Source organism: Alligator mississippiensis, chromosome 3 (assembly GCF_030867095.1).
Source record: "Alligator mississippiensis isolate rAllMis1 chromosome 3, rAllMis1, whole genome shotgun sequence".
NCBI classification, from domain to species: Eukaryota; Metazoa; Chordata; order Crocodylia; family Alligatoridae; genus Alligator; species Alligator mississippiensis.
Genome location: NC_081826.1, coordinates 85,128,007 through 85,147,815, shown reverse-complemented (window position 1 = coordinate 85,147,815; position 19,809 = coordinate 85,128,007). Strand labels below are relative to the sequence as shown.

Below are 19,809 nucleotides of genomic sequence, written 5' to 3'. Positions count from 1 at the left end.
CTCTTAGTGAATTTACTACCTCAATAAAGGGAAAAATAAAAAATAGCAAAAAGATTTATAATTTTCCAGGATCCCCAACAAGTGGAGACAGAAATGACCAAAGTAAAAATAATCTGAGTTATTAGCACATTTCATCAGACTAGTTTTCAGTATAATTGTACACTCAAGAAAAAAAAATTGTTCAACCCAAGTCCTGAATGCTGCCTTTGCAAAGTTTTGATGTAATATAAAGTTAAAACATTTAGTCACATCATCATCATCATCACACTTCATATTTTCTTAAGTCTGTATGTCAAATCTTTATTTTACTAAGCACTGTGGAAGTGAAAACATTTATCTATCATCATGATAAAATAAATTCTAAAAACCTATATGTGTTGCTGTGTACTTTTGGTTTTCTTTGCACATGATGGGTGTGTGATGGGGGGATGTGGTATTTGCAGGAAGTGGGTGGGAAGGAGTGTGGGGGAAGGCAGGTGGGTGCGTGGAGGGCTGTGGGTTGGTGTGGGGGTAGGTGTGGGGCAATTGCTGGGGGGACTATGGGTGTGGGGGACCGCTCAGGAGGGGTGGATCCCCACAGGGTGCAGCCCTCCCCCCCCCCCCACAGCACATGGAATGCACCCCCCCCCAGGGTCCCATGCACCCTGGAGGGCCACAGCACTGCTGTCCAGGGCCCATAACTTACCATTAGCAGCAGCAGCAGCAGGAGTGGGGTACTCTGAGCAATGGCAGCAGGACCCAGTGCAGCACACGGGAACCGCGCGCTAGGTTCTGCTAGTCCTGGGGTGTGTGTGCCGCCCGGCAGGGCTGGGTCATGGTGACAGGACCCAGAGCAGGATGCAGGGACCCTGGCAAGTGAGGACTGCATGCCGGGCTCAGCCACCCTTGGGGCCTTTCTGCTTCCTGGCCAGGCCTGGCCATGGTGGCAGGACCTGGCGCGGCACATGGGAACCGCATTCTGGTCCCAGTCGGGTCCTGCCACCCTTGGGCCCCTCTGCCACCCAGCTGGGAGGAGCAGCCCCAGGGCTAGCAGGACCCATCTGGGCGCACTACACGGTCCATACGCGTTGTGGGTCCTGCCACCATGGGAATGGCCCAGCGAGGTGGCAGAGGGGCCCCAAGGGTGGTAGGAATTGGCTGGGCCTGGCTCATGGTCCCCACATGCCACACTGGGTCCTGCCACCAAGAGCCCAGCCCCAAGGGTGGCAGGACCCGGCTGGATGTGGTGCGCGGGCCCCAAACGCTGTGCCAGGTCCTGCCTCTGCCCCACTGTGCCTTCAGGGGAGTGGCACGTGGCAGGGCTTGGGCCAGCCCCATGTGGCTTGCTAGTCCAGCTTTGCACCAGAGTGGGTCACATGGCTCTGGGAGGCACAGGTCCTATGTGTGCCTCCCGGAGCCCTGTGACCCACTCTGGCTCACTAGTCCAGCTTTGCACCGCATGGGGCTGGGTCCATACCCCACACAGCCCCAGGGCCATCCTCCCTGCCACTCCCCAAGGCCCCCCACCAGGCTCAGGCCAACACCAGAGTGTCTCTTTTGAAGAACTGACTCCCTGGCACTGTCTGCCTTGCTCCGCTCTTCTGCGGAGCGGTTTTTTTAGACCCCTGTATATCCAGAGGTCTAATTTTCTCCCTGCGCTGCAAGATTGCAGTGTGGGGAACATTTTTTCATTCCCACACATGCCTCTTGCCTCGCCTCAAAGGGGTTTGAGACGGGGAAGAAGCATGTGTGCACTCGTCTGGATGTGCCCACTGAGCCTCTGACCTTAGTGATGCGTTGTTGATTGAGTTTTACAAAGATCCATTTCATAAGATTTCCTATTGTCAGTTTAAAAGTATTACCTTTCATTTTTATTGACCATTTCCTTTGTTCTTTCACTATGTAGAAAGATGACTCAGTACATCTATAATTTTTCCTATGCTATTTATAATTTTATATACCTCTATAATAACCACTAGTATTCGCTTCCCTTCTGAATCAGTTTCAAATCTTTTTAGTATCTCGTGATACTGAAATCTTTTCTATGCTACTATAATCCATGCTTCTAGGACCACTACTATTTCTCCTATATCTTTTTTGAGTTAGGGATAATCAGCCTTTCGAGGAAAATTTTAGATGAATACATACCATTTTTTAATCATTGCTTTTCTAGCATTGTTGAGTTTTTGACCCTACTAAACACTGAGCTAAAGTTTTCACTGAACAGTCCAGAACAAGGGCTTGGGTCCTTCTTCTAACCAGTTCAATTAACTTAGAAATCAAAACAGGTTTAAAGCTGTTCATATATGTGCGTTACCTTGCATTTCTCAACTGTGAATTTCTTCTGCTATCGTTGCTGCTCATTTGCTTAGCTTTGTTGTGTTCTTCTGAAGTTCTTCAAAGTACCTAGTTTTGACTGACCTAAATAACTGTCATCTCAAATTTTGCTACCTCACTGTTGATCCTTTTTCCAGACTATATGATAAACACGTGCTAGTACAGAACACTGGTACAGCCAATATTAAACTTTACTATGTTATACATATAAGATTTATTCCTGTTGTTTTCCGCATTTGAGTTATTTTCCAATCAGTGACAGTATATCTCACCTTGAGACTAGTTTCCCTAATAGCTGCTTCTAAAGGATTTTGTCAAGAATGTTGAAAATTCAAATCCATATTAAATAGGTATTTATTCATAATATTCTTGACAGACTGAGAGAGTTTTAGTAGATTGAGGAGATATAATTTTACTTTGCAGAAGCCATGTATATCTTATTCATGTGTCACGGGTACTAACACCCCAGGTTGTGGGCCAGATACAGTGTCCAGCATCATATTATTCCCCTGTAGGTTATGGCCTTGTGCACTAGATCAGATGCTTTGGGGCTCCCAGAACTCAATCCCAGTATGCAGGACTGGGTGGTAGAGCCTGGTCCTGGTGGCAGGGGCTCTGGAATTCGATCCTGGCGCACAGGGTTATTTTTTGCCCCGGACCGCCCGAAACCCTTAATCTGGCCACAGGACCAAAAGGTAGAGTGCCTCTGATGCAAGTGATATACTATTTTAAAATCACTATTTCAACAACTTCAGGTTCATTTGGTGTGTATTCTGTAGGACTTCCCTTCTAGTCTTCAGACAGGGCAACTGATTTTGATGAGACTGCATGTAGAAGCAGCTTCTTAAATTCACTTAGAGCTGTTAGATTCATTCCATCTGGTCCTGGTGATCTGTTGGTTGTTTTTTATTCCAACAGTTTGGTCAAGTCCTCTTTTGATGCCTCAAATTCTGGTACCACCTAATCTTTATTATCTGAATCATGATGAAAAAAGTGGTTATTTTTTTCTTCAGTATCCTTAAATCTTTAGCAGGTACACCAGCTACTTAAAAATCACTTCTTATTTTGATATACTAATGTTACAGTTAAATTAGTTTAACTGGGATCCTTTCCTTTAAGGAAAAGGTGTATATGTATATAGTTTCAGCTTGTTTGTCTTGGCTTTAGATGGGACTTTGTATGTGGTAAGTGTCATCATTTTACCCACCCCAAGTGCTTAGGTTTCTTGGTTTTGTGAGTCCTTCCCTTAGCCACAAGGAACGGAAACCTATTATTTCCATGAAGGAAAATGTAATTGTAAATATAAATATTGTAATATGAGAAAATGCTTTCAAAGCATTAGTTGCTCCTCCCCTCCATCACCCTTAATTTATTTCTAAGCCCTTAAGAGACTCTTTTTATCAGGTAATTTTTTATATTTTGATATGCACTTCAAATGTCTTTCAGCCCTCTTATTTTCCAGAGTTTGTACACAATACATACCAAACTTAATGTTTCTGTTATACTCTATTCTCATCAGCTGGATTACCATTTACTGAAAGTACCTAGCTCAAATGACCTCCTGCCCTTCTATCTTGCCATTTCACCATACCGTTCCTGTCTCTCATTCTTGCTTCCTTTTTCTGTTTAGGGAGATCTGAATAATTTATATGTGTAATTTAAATGTGAATACGAACTTTTGAGGGGAGCTACCTCCCCTCAAGGGTTCCTCAGGCAAGGTACCAGAGGAATAAGGTAATTTTTGTCACCACCAATTAAAAACTTTTACGAAACAGGACCGTTATAAAACAATTAAACCTTGCAAATGTACTAGTCTCTAGGAGGGAAACCCTGGAGGAAATTCTGCTTATTAAAATTGCAATTTTAGTTTCCATTAAAAAAGAGAATAAGACAACAGAAGATAGGTTGGCAAGACAAATTATTTCTTAATGTCAGTTGAGCTTATTTCAAATGAGATAACGTATCTACACCAGGTTGGGTTCAGCACATTTTTGTCTCCTCAACTCATTTATCTAATTCAGTCATCTTGATTATAGCCTCATGGACCTGCATTTTCCGAGGAAGAATTTTGTAACAAACAACCTACACAACACGCTGATTACTGAACAGTTAATTCTAATTAACTTGGCTATGACAAGAGAATTTTGATAAAGTCCTAGAATACAAATACAGTTTGGTTATCCTGGACCAACTTCTAGAAAATAAAAACCCACAGCAGAGTCTCCAGATGAGACATCAGAGTGATAGAGATCTAATTTAAAGAAACAAATGAGAAAATTAAAATCACAAATAATTTATTCTTCCGTTAGAGTTGATGGAGTACAGTTTTAAATAGCAATGAAGTACACAGTGGTGGAAAATTGGCACAGCACCTACAAGCATTTCATTCATAATAATGCTCCTCATGCTTTATCTGTTCAAAGCTTGATGTGCATTTTCTATCAGTCAATTTAAAAAAAAAGAAAATTGCTTCCCTTTAAAAATAATGGACAAATTGAAACTTTTGCTTTTCATGTATAACAGTTGTTTTTTTTCCCTGTTAAAACATCATAGCCAACTGTGAAAAAATTATTATTTTACTCCTGGGCAAATTTAAGTTATGTCTTTCATAAAGATTGCTAAGAATTCTTGAATATGTGTATTCCTGCATAAGAGAATATCCATGAACATACTTGAACTATAGCTGCAGGACGGTCTCGAAACCAGTTTGTGTACTATGCTATTGATCAAGGTGCTGCCTCTATCGCACATGCACCACTATAAGCATTAATGCAGTTCACAACAAAATTTGGCATTTACCTCACCAACAGTTTTATATTTGATATCCTAAAACATCCCTTGGTCTCATAATTAACCAGTAAGAAAATGGACACACACAAAAAATACCCCCTTTCTAAAAGATATTAACTCCCAGTTAAGAAAGTTTAGATAGAGGTTTTACAAAAGTCTTCTAGGCTATTTTGTTACATACAAATTATTCAACTAAAGATTAAAATACAGTTATACAATACAGTTTGACCTGTTCTCAATATTAGGTTTTTAAAAATTTTTTGCATATTCAAGCCAGATAAAATTAACACTTGTCATACTCTTTGTTACTGCAATTAGAAAGGGATTACAGCCTGCTTTCTTGGAAGCTGTGACAAAACACAGATCCAATCCAAACACTTCTTGTTATCAAAAAAGTTGAAGAAAATTGTCAAACTATGTTAGAAACCATCTTTACAAAAATGATTTACTCAGAAAAATCTGAAAGCTTAAAAAATTAATCTTTTGCACAAGACTATGTTATACTTTCCTCGATTACCTTCCCATTTAGATAATTGGAATTCAAATTCATTGTACAAAACCTTCTCAGTGATGTATGGTGCACTTTGTTTTCACCTTTATCTTTATTGTACACCATATTGAGACCGACAATCAAGCATTTATTTAATTTATTTACCACGTCCTAATCCACATTAACAGCAGATTTCTGATCCTGCCCAGTGAGTAGTGTACGTCTTGCATATTCACCACATGAAAAACATAATATACAAAATATTGCTGTTGTAAAAAGTGTGCATTTCCCCCTTCCCCTTACAAAAAAATCTGTGGAAAAAATATTAAATTCCCATAACCTTCATAAACATACAAAGCTGTTCACACCTTTCAGTCTGTAACAGTCTATTTGATACACAGTTCTGAACTCACTGAAAACTGGTTATGTCAAGGTATTTTCTGTCCAATATTGCCATCTAGAGTAGAGATGTGAAATTTGAGTATCTGAGAGTCGACAGCCTTTAATAACTAGCCCATAAAGACCGTATACTGTAGAACAGCCGTTTATGCACCAGATTTTTCCAAAAGCTAGATGGAATGAGAGGTTCTCTTCACAGGGAGATGTCCACAGTGCTGAGGAGACACATGGCTGCTAAATAGATACTGGCTACTGGAATGTTAAGTACTCTCTCTCATTGCTGATAGTTTCCATACTGCCCCTACAAAAGAAATTAAAAGGACAAACAAACAAGCCATGATTAAACATGATTTTCTTCACCATCATGTAAGCCCGGGGTGTCTGTTAAACATTAGGTCTGGGGGAGAGCTCACTGCCATGGCTGCCAGAGTCCCGGAGGCCGCAGCAATAATCCCCAGAGCCAGTGTGGCTCTGGAACCCAGTAAGCTAACGTCACTTGCCTTCCCTCTGCTTCCCTGACTGAAATTGTGGTTTTAGTCACCCCTGGGGACCAAGATCAGCAGCAATGTTGGGGGAGCAGTAGCAAGTTCACCTCTACAGGTTTTAGAGCTGCACTGAAACAGCTGCTCTGGCAGCCATGGGGATTAATGTTGCTGCCACCACTCATAAGCCATCTGGTCCATGGGGAAGTACCATGGTCCAGATCCAGCCCCTAGGGTCCAACAAGTTTGACAATGCTGGTGTAAGCTAAAACAAGGTGGTCTCCAAAGAAGTTATAAAATGAAGAAACATACACATACTGGATAACATTCCTGATATCAATTCACGATGTAGTAAGTTGATACGTGTTGTTTCATCTCGAAAGTATTTAAATACTGATAGTAAATTACACAACTAATTATAAAGGTTTATGGCCTGGAACTTAGACCTGTCTAACTGGTATTCTTTGAATTGAATACGCTATGGAGAAACTTGTGAAATATCTTCTTTGCACAAAAGAACAAAATGAAAACAACATCTTCTAAATTTCCTCTCTGTGCCCCAATAAGCCAAAAGACTTAAACAGGGTAACTGAATTCACAGAAGGGTATGAAAAGCTGCTTTTTGTGCAGTAGTATATCTATCACTCCCCAACCAATGTGGAAGCCTCGTAGAATGGACTGATGCACAAGTCTCACGAATCTGTGCAAATCAAGGCGCATCCAGAGACCTGTAAAGATGGAGGCAGATAAACTGTCTGACACGAATCCTAATTTGCTGATCTGTTCCATAGAAATTGATGGAAGGCTCTTACATGGGAAGTGAGAGCAGTGGCATTAATACATGCTTCCCATGACCCATCACAATCCCCTTTGCAGTGTGGAATTGAGGATTGGCAGAGTGGACAGCACATGCCTGAGACTGATCACTCTCCACAACGCTGTTCTCTACAATCCCACGTAGCTAACGCAGCACAAAATAAATGTTGATAATGCCAACATTACCATACACCATCACTTTCTTTTACTGTAAAATGCTACCTGCCACAGATAAGGCTTTCAATGATGCTGCCAAGAGAACTGGACAGCTGCTGCTACAGAGAAGTGGGAAGGCTTTCCACAAATAGACTTCCCCTTGGAACTTTGGTTATTTTTGCCAATTGGCTATTGGCTATTTTTGGCTACTGGAAGACAAGGATCTTTCCCTCTTTCAGTTGAATAATCTGTAGGAAACTCAACAAGTTGAAATGGACTTCCCTTGCCCTTTCTTCCTTCAAAGCAACTATTTTTCTACACGTGTTACCTGCATAGCAAACTACTACTTCCCTGCACAAAAGCTATAAATGTCTCTTTTTTTTTCCTTAAGAATTCAAGCAAAAAAACCAGATGCACTTCTAAGTGCTTAAGTTGAAGGCTTTGTTGTTCCTTTTTTTCCTTCCCTTTCTAACATATTTCTAACAGAGCGCGCAATGTGTTCCCCTTGAAGGAACATAACATAATTCTAGCCCCTGTTGCTTCCATGGGAAATGTTTTTTCTTGTTGAAACTCCAAATCGCTGCTTATGAACAAACTGCAGTTGCATATATGTACCCAAGAGAGAGACTATACCCTCAAAATTCATTAATAAAACCTACTCCAGCCAGATATAGTAGTAAAATAAAAGGTACAAGAATTAGTAAGTTTTACAAAACAAAATTGTACCTGGTCATATCCATAAGGCCTCTGTTGTGGTGGCTGTGGTGGCCCAGGCTGGGTGGGCCTGTATCCCCCATACTGCTGGCCTTGCCCTTGGGGGTAATTAGGATACTGAGGTCCTGGACCACTCTGTGACGGACCTGAAAATGAAAACAAGTTGAGAAAAAGGGAAAGCAAAATGGTAAAAAGACTGAATGAACTAGAAACGCACCAAAAATATCACCATTCCTTAACGAGATTAATGAGGTCACTACCTACATCAAACAAGTACCAGAGCCCTCTTGCATTAAAACATAATTATAAACATAATTCTGAGGCAATAAGAATGTTCTCTGTGCAAAGGATACATATCTTTTAGCAAATTTTGCTAAATAATACTTTTCACATTTCAAAATGTATAGTTTTGGGGTTTTTACATAGAAGATGAACTTCAGCAACTTGAAATAAACAGTCTGAATTTTAATTATTGAATCCTTATTTTTAATCAGAGCAAAAACGCAATTACAGTGCAATTAAGGTAATCAGTTATCTGTTCTGTTCTGGTTTCATCGTGCCCGTGTGATTCTCTTCAGAACATGCCTTAACTCTAGTTAGCAGATGTCTACTGTAGGGTAAGGAGAGGGACAATCTCAACCATTCAGGTTGTTTGGAGAGCTGGGAGAGGGAAGGAAGAGAGACAGCCTACCCTATCCTTTCTCTGCTGCAATTAGGAGAAAATGCTTTTTGTTTCCCCTGGAGGCTCCCTTTTTATTACCGCTCATACAAGGTTGTCTATCATCTTTCCAGCTCATCTACCCAAAGGAAGACTGTATCTTGCTACTGACAGGCAGAGCAGAGATGCTCAAAACAAAATGTACTTCATTTCCCCCATGATGGAAAGATAGGGTGGAAGACCACAGGATTCATTACTATTCCTTATGAAATAGAGGCATTAGGGTCCTTTGTGATAGTTACATTCTGTGGTGTCTTTTCTTAAAGGCCAAGTTTGCAACTGGCAAATGAATTCTTGCTGTTACCCAGGGAAGAAGATCTATTTTTATAGAAAACTAGAGCAGATGAGAAATTAACTTGATTCAGTGCTGGCAGGTGTATATTTTTTATCTATATGCAATGAGCACTGAGATGTCATCAGATGTTACTGTTTTGGTAATTATGGACTTGTGAAGAAGTTATGATATTCAACCTTTTCCCTCTGCAAGCTGGATAGACAGTGCCCAGTCCATCTGTAGGCCAGATCTTCTTGATGGCCCTGCCCACAGATGGGTGCACTGGGCACCCTCTGCATGGCTGGATGAGGGAAGGGGAATAGCCCAGCCCTACAGGGAAAAGGGAGCATGGCTTGGCCCTGTAAGGGGAAAGGAGGTGTGGCCCATCCCCAACCCAGCTCTGCAGGGGGTGGGAAGGGAACATGGCCCAGCCCCAGCTCAGCCTTGTGAGGGGAGAGGGGGTAAGAGCCAGCCTGGAACCAGATGTGGAGGGGTTGAGGGGGTGTGGCCTGCCCCATGGCAGGAGGGATGCACAGCCTGGCTCTGACCAGGCTGTGAGAGGCTTGGAGTTTCAGAATTTGGTGGGGTAGGGAACGTGGCTTTATTAATGGCCACTGCTCCCCTGCTGCCAAATTTCCTGACTCAGGGGAAGCTCCCAGGCCAGATTCCAAGGCTTTGCAGGCTGCATTAGGCCAGTGACCTAGAAGTTGAACATACTTGATCTAGAGGAGAAAAGCTCCATGCCCCATTACCATTCTTCTCAGGCATTGAATTGATTTGAACTATTCAGTTTGAGCTCTGTGCCATACTTATAATGGGACAAAACCTTGAAGATTGATAATAATGACTGAGATCCTGATTGCAAATTAAGTAGTTTTGCAAATTAGCAAGCAGATAAATATTAATAAAGCAAGGAGACCAAATGTACTTTGTTTAGCTGACAAATGTAGCTCAGTCTTATTTATGATGATTCTTTTAGTATAATAGCAAACACTTGGTAATAGATTTCATAAAAAAAAATGATATCTTAATCTGAGACTTTGTTATCCGTTTCTGCTAAAAATCAGAAATTGAAAAGTGAACTGGTTTGGGTATGCAAATTATGGGATGTGTGGATAGGTAGTTCTATAATATTGTTTCATCCCTTTTTATAGTTCTTATATAGAACCAAGATTTTCAGAATATAAATGCAAGAAAAACCTGAGAGATTATTTATTGGCATTTTTTAACATGCATATAACAGAGAAGCCTCAATTTAGAGAAGTTTCCTATTTTAAAATCTTACTCCAGGCCTTAACACTTTATCACAACCATCAGTGTGCTAGATCTGATGTGAAGCTAGGATTTGTATATGCAATCAAAATTGTGCAAGCACTCCCACATAAAAATCAGGTATGTATCTTTCTATGTTTCTAGTCCTGAACATCCCAGCACTTCATTCCCTAACAAGGCTAAAAGAAAAAATATGGCATTGATTTTGAGAGTCACTTTTGGAAAGGATGTTTCTCTTATGATAATTGGGCAATTTGTTACATTATGCAAGTAAGAAACATTTAGAGTGGTCCACTTTGGAATGCTGTTCTGGTTCAAAGTATTAAGGGAAACCCTCCCCCCCCCCAAAAGACATAAGCTACCATGCTGAGCTTTTTGCAAGGAGCGTGTTCTTAAACACCAACAGTAAAAAACTTCTCAATGATAAAGCTAGTTTTTTTTCCATTATGGTAGTCCTGCAAAAATTAATTAATAAAAAAAGCCGGACCTTTTAAAATTTAAGTTGAATCCTGGTAAACATACTTTGGATGATATTTTGTACTAATCTTTACAGGTGCAGCACAGAAATTTCAGCCCGAGGAAGGTGGGATTAAGATGGCTTTATTCTACCTTGGTGCCATTTCCTGATTTAGGGGTTCCTTCAGGGTCCGGGAAGACCCCAGCATAATTTAGGGCAGTGATTTTCAACCAGAGTACTACAAGATCCTTTTAAGAGTGATACTGTTAGGTATGCAAACACCTACCTACACAATTCAAAAGATAAAGAGGAATCCATAGTGTCAAAACCATTCTGACCTGTTGTGATCTTTCTGAGTTCTTTGCAATGAAAGAATTGCACTATTATTATTATTATTTTTTTAAATACATAAAAAGAGTGAAAACAAAGAGCTGGTATTTTCTGAAGGGTGCCCTGAGCCTAACCTAGGGTGTCTTGAGTTAAAAAGGTTGAGAAACATTGACTTAAGGCTTGCCTACATTGCAGAGCTGTATTTCTATAGCCATGTTGGACTTTCGTAGTGGAGACCAGCACAAGGGGCTTTTCTGCTAACAGTAATATTACCACTTTAAAACATGTTCTGGGCCACGTATGTGGCACCACGCACTGCACATGCAGTCATTCCCCATGCTACTACCTTGCAGCACAAAGCTTTTTTCTGACATAGGGAGATCCTAGGGCCAAAAAAAACCCATGCCAAAAAAAGCAGGGCAGTGCACATAAGGCAGCACATGCTGCCCAAAACTGGAGCCTGGCTGGCCGGAGCCACACTGTGGCTGCCAGCCAGATTCCCAGCTGCAGAAGCACCACAGTGGTAGTTCCTGAGGCCCCCAATAAGGCTACTGGGGCCAGCACAGTTGCTGGCCCCAGCCTCCCCTACTTCACCTGGGGTAACCTGCCACACACCAGAGCACACGTAAGACAGGTGTTCCATAGGGACAAGTAGCAGCAGCACAAGGTGTGCCACTGCTACTTGTCCCCAGGGAAACAAATGTCTGCACTCATCTGGATGTGGCCCTGGATTCAATTACAGATGCCTTCTTTATGGGCTGCAACACTGCCTGAAAAGTCTGCAGCTGTGTGTGTTGCAGCCATGCTCTGCCCAAATGTCCCTAGCTCCATCTTACCAGCTGGAACCAGTCCTCCTCTTGCCCCCGCAGAAGACATCTTCTGCAGTGCCTCTGCTGGAGGAGTTCTATACCAACCATGGATGTGGCATCAAGGGCCAAATTATCTAACACCTTTTATCCAGTGCTGAGACCCATCCTGAAGTCAACATTGTGTAAATTATCTTGTCTTCAGCTACTTACCATAACCCTGCTGTTGTCCAGGATAGCCTTGCTGGCCTGGGTATTGCTGCTGTTGTGGTGGATAACCTTGCTGCTGAGGTGGTCCTTGATATGCATCTTGTTGTTGACTGTACTGAGAGTTTCCTGTAAGATGATTGCAAGAAAGTACACAATTAAAGATATCTGCTACTTTTCCTTATTGCTGCTAAGATGCACAGCCAACACCACAAGAACAAAATGAAAATGCAATCTTGATTTCAAAAGATGAACAAAACAAAGAAAACTCAAACCAAACAGAAGGAATTCGGCCAAACAAACTGCAGTTAAAGCCAATTTTGCAAGGGTGAACTGCAGCATTTTCAGCATCTCTGCCAAACGAGCATTACATTTACTGGAACATCACAGTCATAAGATCATGACTATGCTAAATAAAATAAAAAAGACAAAAATTAAAGACAGCTACAAGAGCACAGACTAGCTACACAAGATCAGCAAGCTGTTTCCTAATAGCACTATATTTATATACACACACAAAAAAATACAACTGAACCAATGAATTTATGTTTAAATTAAAAAAAAAAAAAAATTCCATTGAGGGGGGAAAAAAAATTCTCTAACAGTGTTTAGTCATTTTACTGTTGTTAGAAATGGCAAATTATGGTTATACATTTTAGGTGTTTGCAATAAATTATTTTGAATGCTTCAAGATCCCTGCAGTTTTCAAGACAGCCAGCAACTAGTATTCTACAAGAGCTTTGCATGGGTATAAGTTCTCTTGTGCAAGAATTTTTGTTCCAGTTTGGGGTGGGGAAGGAAAGGAAATGTATGTGCGTATGTGTGTGAAGGTATATAGATACCTCCTTCGTAGTAATGTTGTGAGGAATCCTCATAAGGCCTATCGTAGCCTTGTTCAGGATACGACGGTTGCTGATAACCGTAATCATTATGACCTACATCAATTCGACAAGAAACAGGAAGAAACGTTAATGGCCTCTGAGTGAAAACCCTAAAAAGTATTTCATTTTTCAGAAAAAATGAAAAAAAAAAAATCAACTGGAAATGCATAAAAATGAGTTTTCAATTTTATTAGCCAAAGATTTACCAATATGATTTCATTTCATATTGAATTAACATGTGACGGGGGAAAAAAAAAAAAAGCTTAATGCAGTAGTTTTATCAACATCACAGCAAGGGATGGTCTTAACCTTCTGATAATCCTTGTTGGGGGAAAAATACTTTATCTTTTATTCAAAAAAATGAAAGCATTTAGGCCTTTCACATGTAAATAACCTGAATTAAATTAGAATGAACAAAGGAAGCAATTATCATACTTTGTCTAACACCTGTTCTGCTGATCTCCAATTCAAAAGCATATGCTAAAAGCAGTGTGAAATATAACAAATAAAGCTCAATGAAGTTATGAATCACATTCTATATTAATTTTTTCACTGAAGTGTCAGAAAAAAAAATTCTCAAGGCTGATTCTTCCCTACAAACGGTATTCATGGGCATCTTAAGAAACTTTTCCCATAGAGAATCTTCTGTCAGTATAATCATTAGGAAAGAAACTTCATTTTCAGAGGCTGTGGGTACCTCCAGTTTAGGAACAAATACATGAAAAACATACACTACCTGTTAGCTGTTTTAAGACCCAGTATATTTCTCCTGCAGATGACTATGATCTACTATGTCATTACATCCATGTTCTACCATCTATTATGTCATACCATCCTCCTGTGAAATTAAGTCCTGAGACCAAGCCTAATATTTTGTTAGAACTTCTAAAATTTTATCCACGTGGGCAAATTGTGGAGGGAGGGGAGTGAGCATGGGGTGGGTAAGGACTTCTACAAATAAATGGTTTTCACATTTTGTTCTCCACCTGTACCTAGGCTCTTACACAGTCATTAGCACAAGTTTTGTAGAGTACTATTATATCCATTTCCGTTTACCAGTAATATCTCAAGTAAATGGAATATTAGAAAGGAATGGATGTTGTGAATTCCTCTATGCTGCTATGCAATTCTCAATGCTAATGTTCAGTTAGCTATATTAAAATGGTTATATGTAACTTGTGTTTAAGTTACACAGGTCATTCAATTAACTTGTATATTTTTGTACAGAGTAAACAATCAGGTCATGTGTATAACATAACAGATCCAAAATTAAAGCAGAAAGTTCTAGTTTAACTTAGCTTCTGAAATATCCTTGAGTAACTTTGTTTGAAAACACTACATATTAAGTCAATATGCAGTCGTTTTGAAACATGACTAAATTAGCTTATTTAAAAAAATTAAATCTTAAAAAATGAAGTACATAGTTTAATTTGGTTTATTTTCAACAAACAGCTATTCTACAATGTTCATAGGTTAGCTCCACACCTGTTTATAGAACTACTACAATATACAGTGTTCTTCATGAGACAGCATTAAGTAGAAAGCAGGGTTACCTACCACAGTACCCACAAATCAACCAGTATTCTTCTACAAATAGATTCTGTTCTCCCTATTTCTCCTCAACCTAAATGCAAAGCTAACCTCCCTTCTAGCTTATAGTTCAGCCTCCTCTACTTTTTCTTATTTCAAGTACAGTATATATATGGATCCCCAACTTCAAAGAGATAGTAAGACTGATATATGCAATTGTAACTCAAAGCCTGGTTCTGAGAGCACAGGGGAAATTCCACCAGAGGGGACTTATAGAATCAAGCCCATAAGTTAAGAATTTTTAAGAACAGGGGCCTTCATATGCCTTTGTAAAATGTTATACATACTTACAGCTTGTGCCAATAGCAGCATCAAAATGTTTGTGAAATTTGTTTTTAAAATGAAAAGAAGTGATGGGGTAAGAACAATAATAAGTTTCCATTTCTATATATACCTGATTAAAATGCTATCTCCCCATCTCTCTCTGTGCAATATTATCAAATACACCAACAGAAAGCAAATGAAACCATGGATGCTTTAATTCTGATAAACTATTCTAGATATACTGAAGAACCCACCATATTTGTAGCTAAAGAGAATAATGAGAATTCTCATTATGGAATAGGAAAAGCAATGTTATGTTGTCAAAGTAGAAGTATTACAAATGATGTACTTTGAGTGAGTTAGCCAATCTTAGTGTCTTAAACTACAGTAAACTTACTATGGTACCAATTCTCAATTTGGAAGCCTTTGAAAATGCAATCTATTAAGGTGATCAACGACTACTTTGCCCCATTCTACAGTTTTTGGGTAGCTGGCTACAGTAATATTGGGCAGGTATAGAACATGGGAAAGTTAACATTACGAGAAATTACCATCAGGGTAATATTGCTGGTTCATGCCTTCTGGAGGACCTTGTCCACCATGACTGTATTGGTCCCCATAATAGTCTTCCTGGCCTGAGTACTGCTGTGGTGGGCCTGAAAAACCACAACCAGTCAATACGTAAATATCTTGTTTGTCTTTTTTGTTATCAAGTTTGCTAATTTCTGATTTTAGTACGTGAAGTATTTCTCAGATTGAATTCCCAATCCCAACATATGTTGCATTTCAGCCAACATATGTAATCTTCTGCTTTAGTTTTCAGTTTTTGTTAATATAAATATACAGTTGCTTGACTGCAGTTGACTACATCATACATGTCAATCTATCTCAGAGTACATTTTAATAACAAGTGTACAACAGCAACAGCATTAAGATATGTATTAGAAAAATATATGCTATCTTTCTAAAAGGGCTGCAGTTAAGAAGGAAAAATAAATAAATAAAATCAGATCACGGATTATATTTTACCTTACTGTTTTGAGAAAATTTAGTGTTTGAAATAAACAGAAAATGAAAAAATAGTGCTTGAAAAAATTTAGACTCAAGTGAGTTGCTTTGTTCCTTTCTATATACATCAAGCTTTTGGGGAAATCAAACTGAATTCTACTTCATACAGTAGTATATCTGGCACACACACTTTTTGGAAACCCTTTTTATATTCAGAAAAGAGCTCGAAACAGAGGGATATACATGTTTGTATAACTCATGTTGAAACGTGTAATATTTTCTGCTAAAAGAACTATTCTTACAAGAAAAAACTGGAGACAAAAGCAACCCTGAAATGTTACTTGATAACACCAAAATATGTCAAGTGAACAAGAAATAGATTTAAAATATTTTCCAAGGTAGTTATTTAAACTAATGTAAAAACCTTGCCATACCATCTTACCTTGCTGGGGTGGCCTGTATGGAGGAATCTGTCTCTGACCCATCAAGTGATTTCCTTGGTTAACCTGGCCCATCATTCCCATTGGTGGCTGCTGTCCCTGGTAATGTTGCCCACCTCCCTGTGGCATATTGTATTGTTGGGAAGGAGGCTGCTGGTGCATCATTGGACCTGCATAAGAAAAAACAAAGCTATATATTTTCTGTAACACCTGATCTGCAATTAAAATAGTTTAAATGTGATGGTTAGATAAAAAAAAGAAACAATCTAGTTATTGAAAGCTACCCTGCCCCCTCCCCAGAAAAAGCACCTTCTGCTTTTGGATCTACAAAAATTGAACTAACTAAATTAATGACAAATTTATTCAACAGATAATGTGCAAAATGGTGAGGATCAATTTTGCAAGATTTTTTTGCTACTGAACAGTGAAAAAATTATATTTAAAAGCAGGGTGGAGGGGGGAAGGGAGAGCGAGAGCAGATTACATAGGCAGACAAAGTTCCTTGGGTGAATTTGATATCTTTTATTATTATTATTATTATTATTATTTTATTGGATGGAAGTCATTCCATCCAGGAAGAGCACACACCAACTGCTGAAGCTTCCTTAGTCTGACGAAGGGTTTTTGAACCCGAAAGCTTGCGTAATGACTATTCTCCAACCATTTGGGTTGGTCTAATAAAAGATATCAAATTCACCCAAGGAACCTTGTCTGCCTATGTCCTTAGACCAACACGGCTACAACCTAAACCCCTGCAACATAGAAGATTACATAGTTATTTTTGTTTATAATAGAAAAATCATCTTTAAATAGCAATCACAGGTGAAAACCTGATATTAATTGGAAATCTTAAGTCACTAGCAAACAAACAGAGGGAGTTAATACACATATGTTTATTCAACTTTTAACTGCGGCTTCAATGTAGGAATGTTCTGAAAATGTTCGATTTATGGCTGGATATAGGTTATCTGTAATTTATGGAAAGATGCAGTCTACAAATGTTACTTAGACTGTAAATTCATTGGGACCAGAGGCAGTATTTTTTGTTACAAGTTGAGCTCAAACAGGTTATAGTTAATCGTTGGGTGTTACCCACAATACAAATAACTATAATAAGTCTAAGAGCAAATCATTACCAACTCAGACAATTCAGTTAAGACTAACCCCAAAAAAGAAATTTAGAAATATTAAGGCATAAGACTGGCTCACAACAGCAACTAAGTAACTGTAACTTTGCTCAATGTTGTTATCAGACAAAAATCATACAATTATGATTAAACCATTTTATTCTATATCATTACATAAGAGATTGAGCCAGTTATAAAACAAAAGAAAAAAACCCCAAATACTAAATTTTCCACTTTTCATGGCATCACTATATAACAGAGTTAAGATACAAGATATGAGAAAGTTTTAAACAATATTAAAAAAGTTAAAGAGCCTATATATTATGTCACTATTACAGTATTAGGAACAAAAATATCTAACATGGCAGTAGATTTCTCAAATAATATTTTAAAGTTAATTGCATTGTCTTGTATTGCATGTTGTTTCTTTTGCCTTTTTTTTTTTTTTTTAAATGGTCAGGCATTAGAGCAAGAACAGAAAAATACCAGAATAGAAATTTAGTGGTAACAAACTAACCTCAGTAAATTAATACTGAAAATATATTAGTAGGACAAAAGGAGAGTTAAGATCACATAGGATTTGTGTATATGAGGAAGCTTACGAAAAGTAAGGTGCTCTTTAGCTAGAAGTATGAATGTAAAGCACATCAAACCCAATGTAGAATCTCCCATTCAGAAATAGAGGAAACTTAGTTCTACGTTGCTTCATTTTCCTCTAAATTTAAAAATTGGCCACTCTTGAAAAAATCTAGAACATGCTTGTGTTTTCCAGTATGACAATATCTCTGTACCAATGTTTAAACCCTGATTTAAAAGACTTAAAAATGGAAATACTGAAAATATTTTTTCACTTAACTGAAAAAGTATTTTATATTGCTGATATTTCTGAAGAACTGGATAATTGAGACTATTCTACTTCACAACTGTTATGTTTAAGGGTACTGACAAATATTATGCAGTCTTAAAAAAAACTAGTTGCCATAATATTCCTAGATCTCAGTAAAGCTTGTTAATTAACAATATTCATATTAGTCACAATACAATGTGATAAAATGTGTTGGGTCCCCATGGTGCAATGTAGAGGTTTTCTGTTTGCTTTTTAAATTAGAACTTCATTAATGCTTTGTAGAGCCACAATGAGAATTCACTTCTCTGTGTTAGCCTAACCATGTATTATGTTAATAACGGAGCACTTGGATTCTTTCCAGTTTGGTTCGAGTCACTATTAATAGGATGGAACCAAAAAGGTGAACCACTGTTTCTATCAATTTATAGTATAAAGCCATTTTTTGCTCCAGTTGTGTTTGCTTGTTTTTTTTTCCTGTTACAAAACTAAATATAAAGGTAAAACTGTATTTATTTAACATACAAGTGCATCTTATTCAACAGGGCTGTAACAAAACACTCCTTCCTCCTGCACAGAAGCAAAATGAAAACAAGAAGTTATTCTTGTTCTGTTTATTTCCTTTTATTGAATTGAATAGTATATTTAGAGCAGGGATGCTCAAGCCTTGGCGCACAGGCCAGATTTGGCCATGTTATCCAGACTGCAGGGCTTCCTACAGGTCTGAAAATTTGGCAGTGGGGGATAATTAAATTGCTGCTGCTAAATATCTGGAAACCTGGGGAGCCCCACAGGCCAGACAGCATGGCCCTGTGTACAAGACTTGTGAACAGTGAGGTGTGGTGCCCAAACTCAGAACGTCGGGCTGGGCAGGGGCAGCTCAGTGCCGGGGGGGAGCAGCCAGGGTCCAATACCAGTGCAGGGGCCTGATCCTGGCACATGAAGCCAGACAGGGGTGGTGTGGAGCCCAACCAAGCACACAGGATCAAGTGGGGTACCAAGGCCTAATCCCAATACCATGCAGGGACAGCATGGGGTGCCATAGCCCAATCCTAGAACGCAGGGCCCGATATCAGCATGCAGGGCTGGGAACTGATCTGATTGTACAGGGGCCACCTGAGGCCATGCAGGGCCCAATTTAGCCTGTGAACTGCCCCCAAACTACTTATCTGGCCTGTAGGGCAAAAAAGCTGAGGACCAATGGTTTAGAGTCCAGATGATAATTTGCCACTCTAGACTATGTATGCAACGTATGGACTTCAGCATCTTACAACAAACAAACTTCTGAGATTTTACTAAGCTTAAAATATGCATAAGGATAACTACCGACTCTTGTAGAAGACTAAAATCCCCTTTATTCCAAACAGTGGAGATGATTGAGAATTCTTGCAGGACTACTTAAGGGGCAGTTGTGTCATCCAGTACATT

The 19,809-nt window shown here is 39.2% G+C and overlaps 1 protein-coding gene across 4 annotated transcripts in view; it reads right to left on the bottom strand.

The window, feature by feature from the left end:
- Positions 1-4,593: 4,593 nt before the first annotated feature.
- Positions 4,594-19,809, bottom strand: part of SS18 (SS18 subunit of BAF chromatin remodeling complex) — a 54,594-nt gene continuing 39,378 nt past the window's right edge. For 2 of the 4 annotated variants that reach the window (XM_006271950.3, XM_019487344.2), the window contains exons 6-11: positions 16,413-16,580; positions 15,514-15,618; positions 13,070-13,162; positions 12,234-12,356; positions 8,176-8,309; positions 4,594-6,296 (exon numbers count right to left, since the gene is read on the bottom strand). In XM_006271950.3, coding sequence (XP_006272012.1) covers positions 6,270-6,296; positions 8,176-8,309; positions 12,234-12,356; positions 13,070-13,162; positions 15,514-15,618; positions 16,413-16,580 — 650 coding nt within the window. In that variant the 3' untranslated portion in view covers positions 4,594-6,269. The remainder of the gene's footprint in view (positions 6,297-8,175; positions 8,310-12,233; positions 12,357-13,069; positions 13,163-15,513; positions 15,619-16,412; positions 16,581-19,809) is intronic. The other 2 variants (XM_006271952.3, XM_006271953.3) reach the window with 2 other exon arrangements.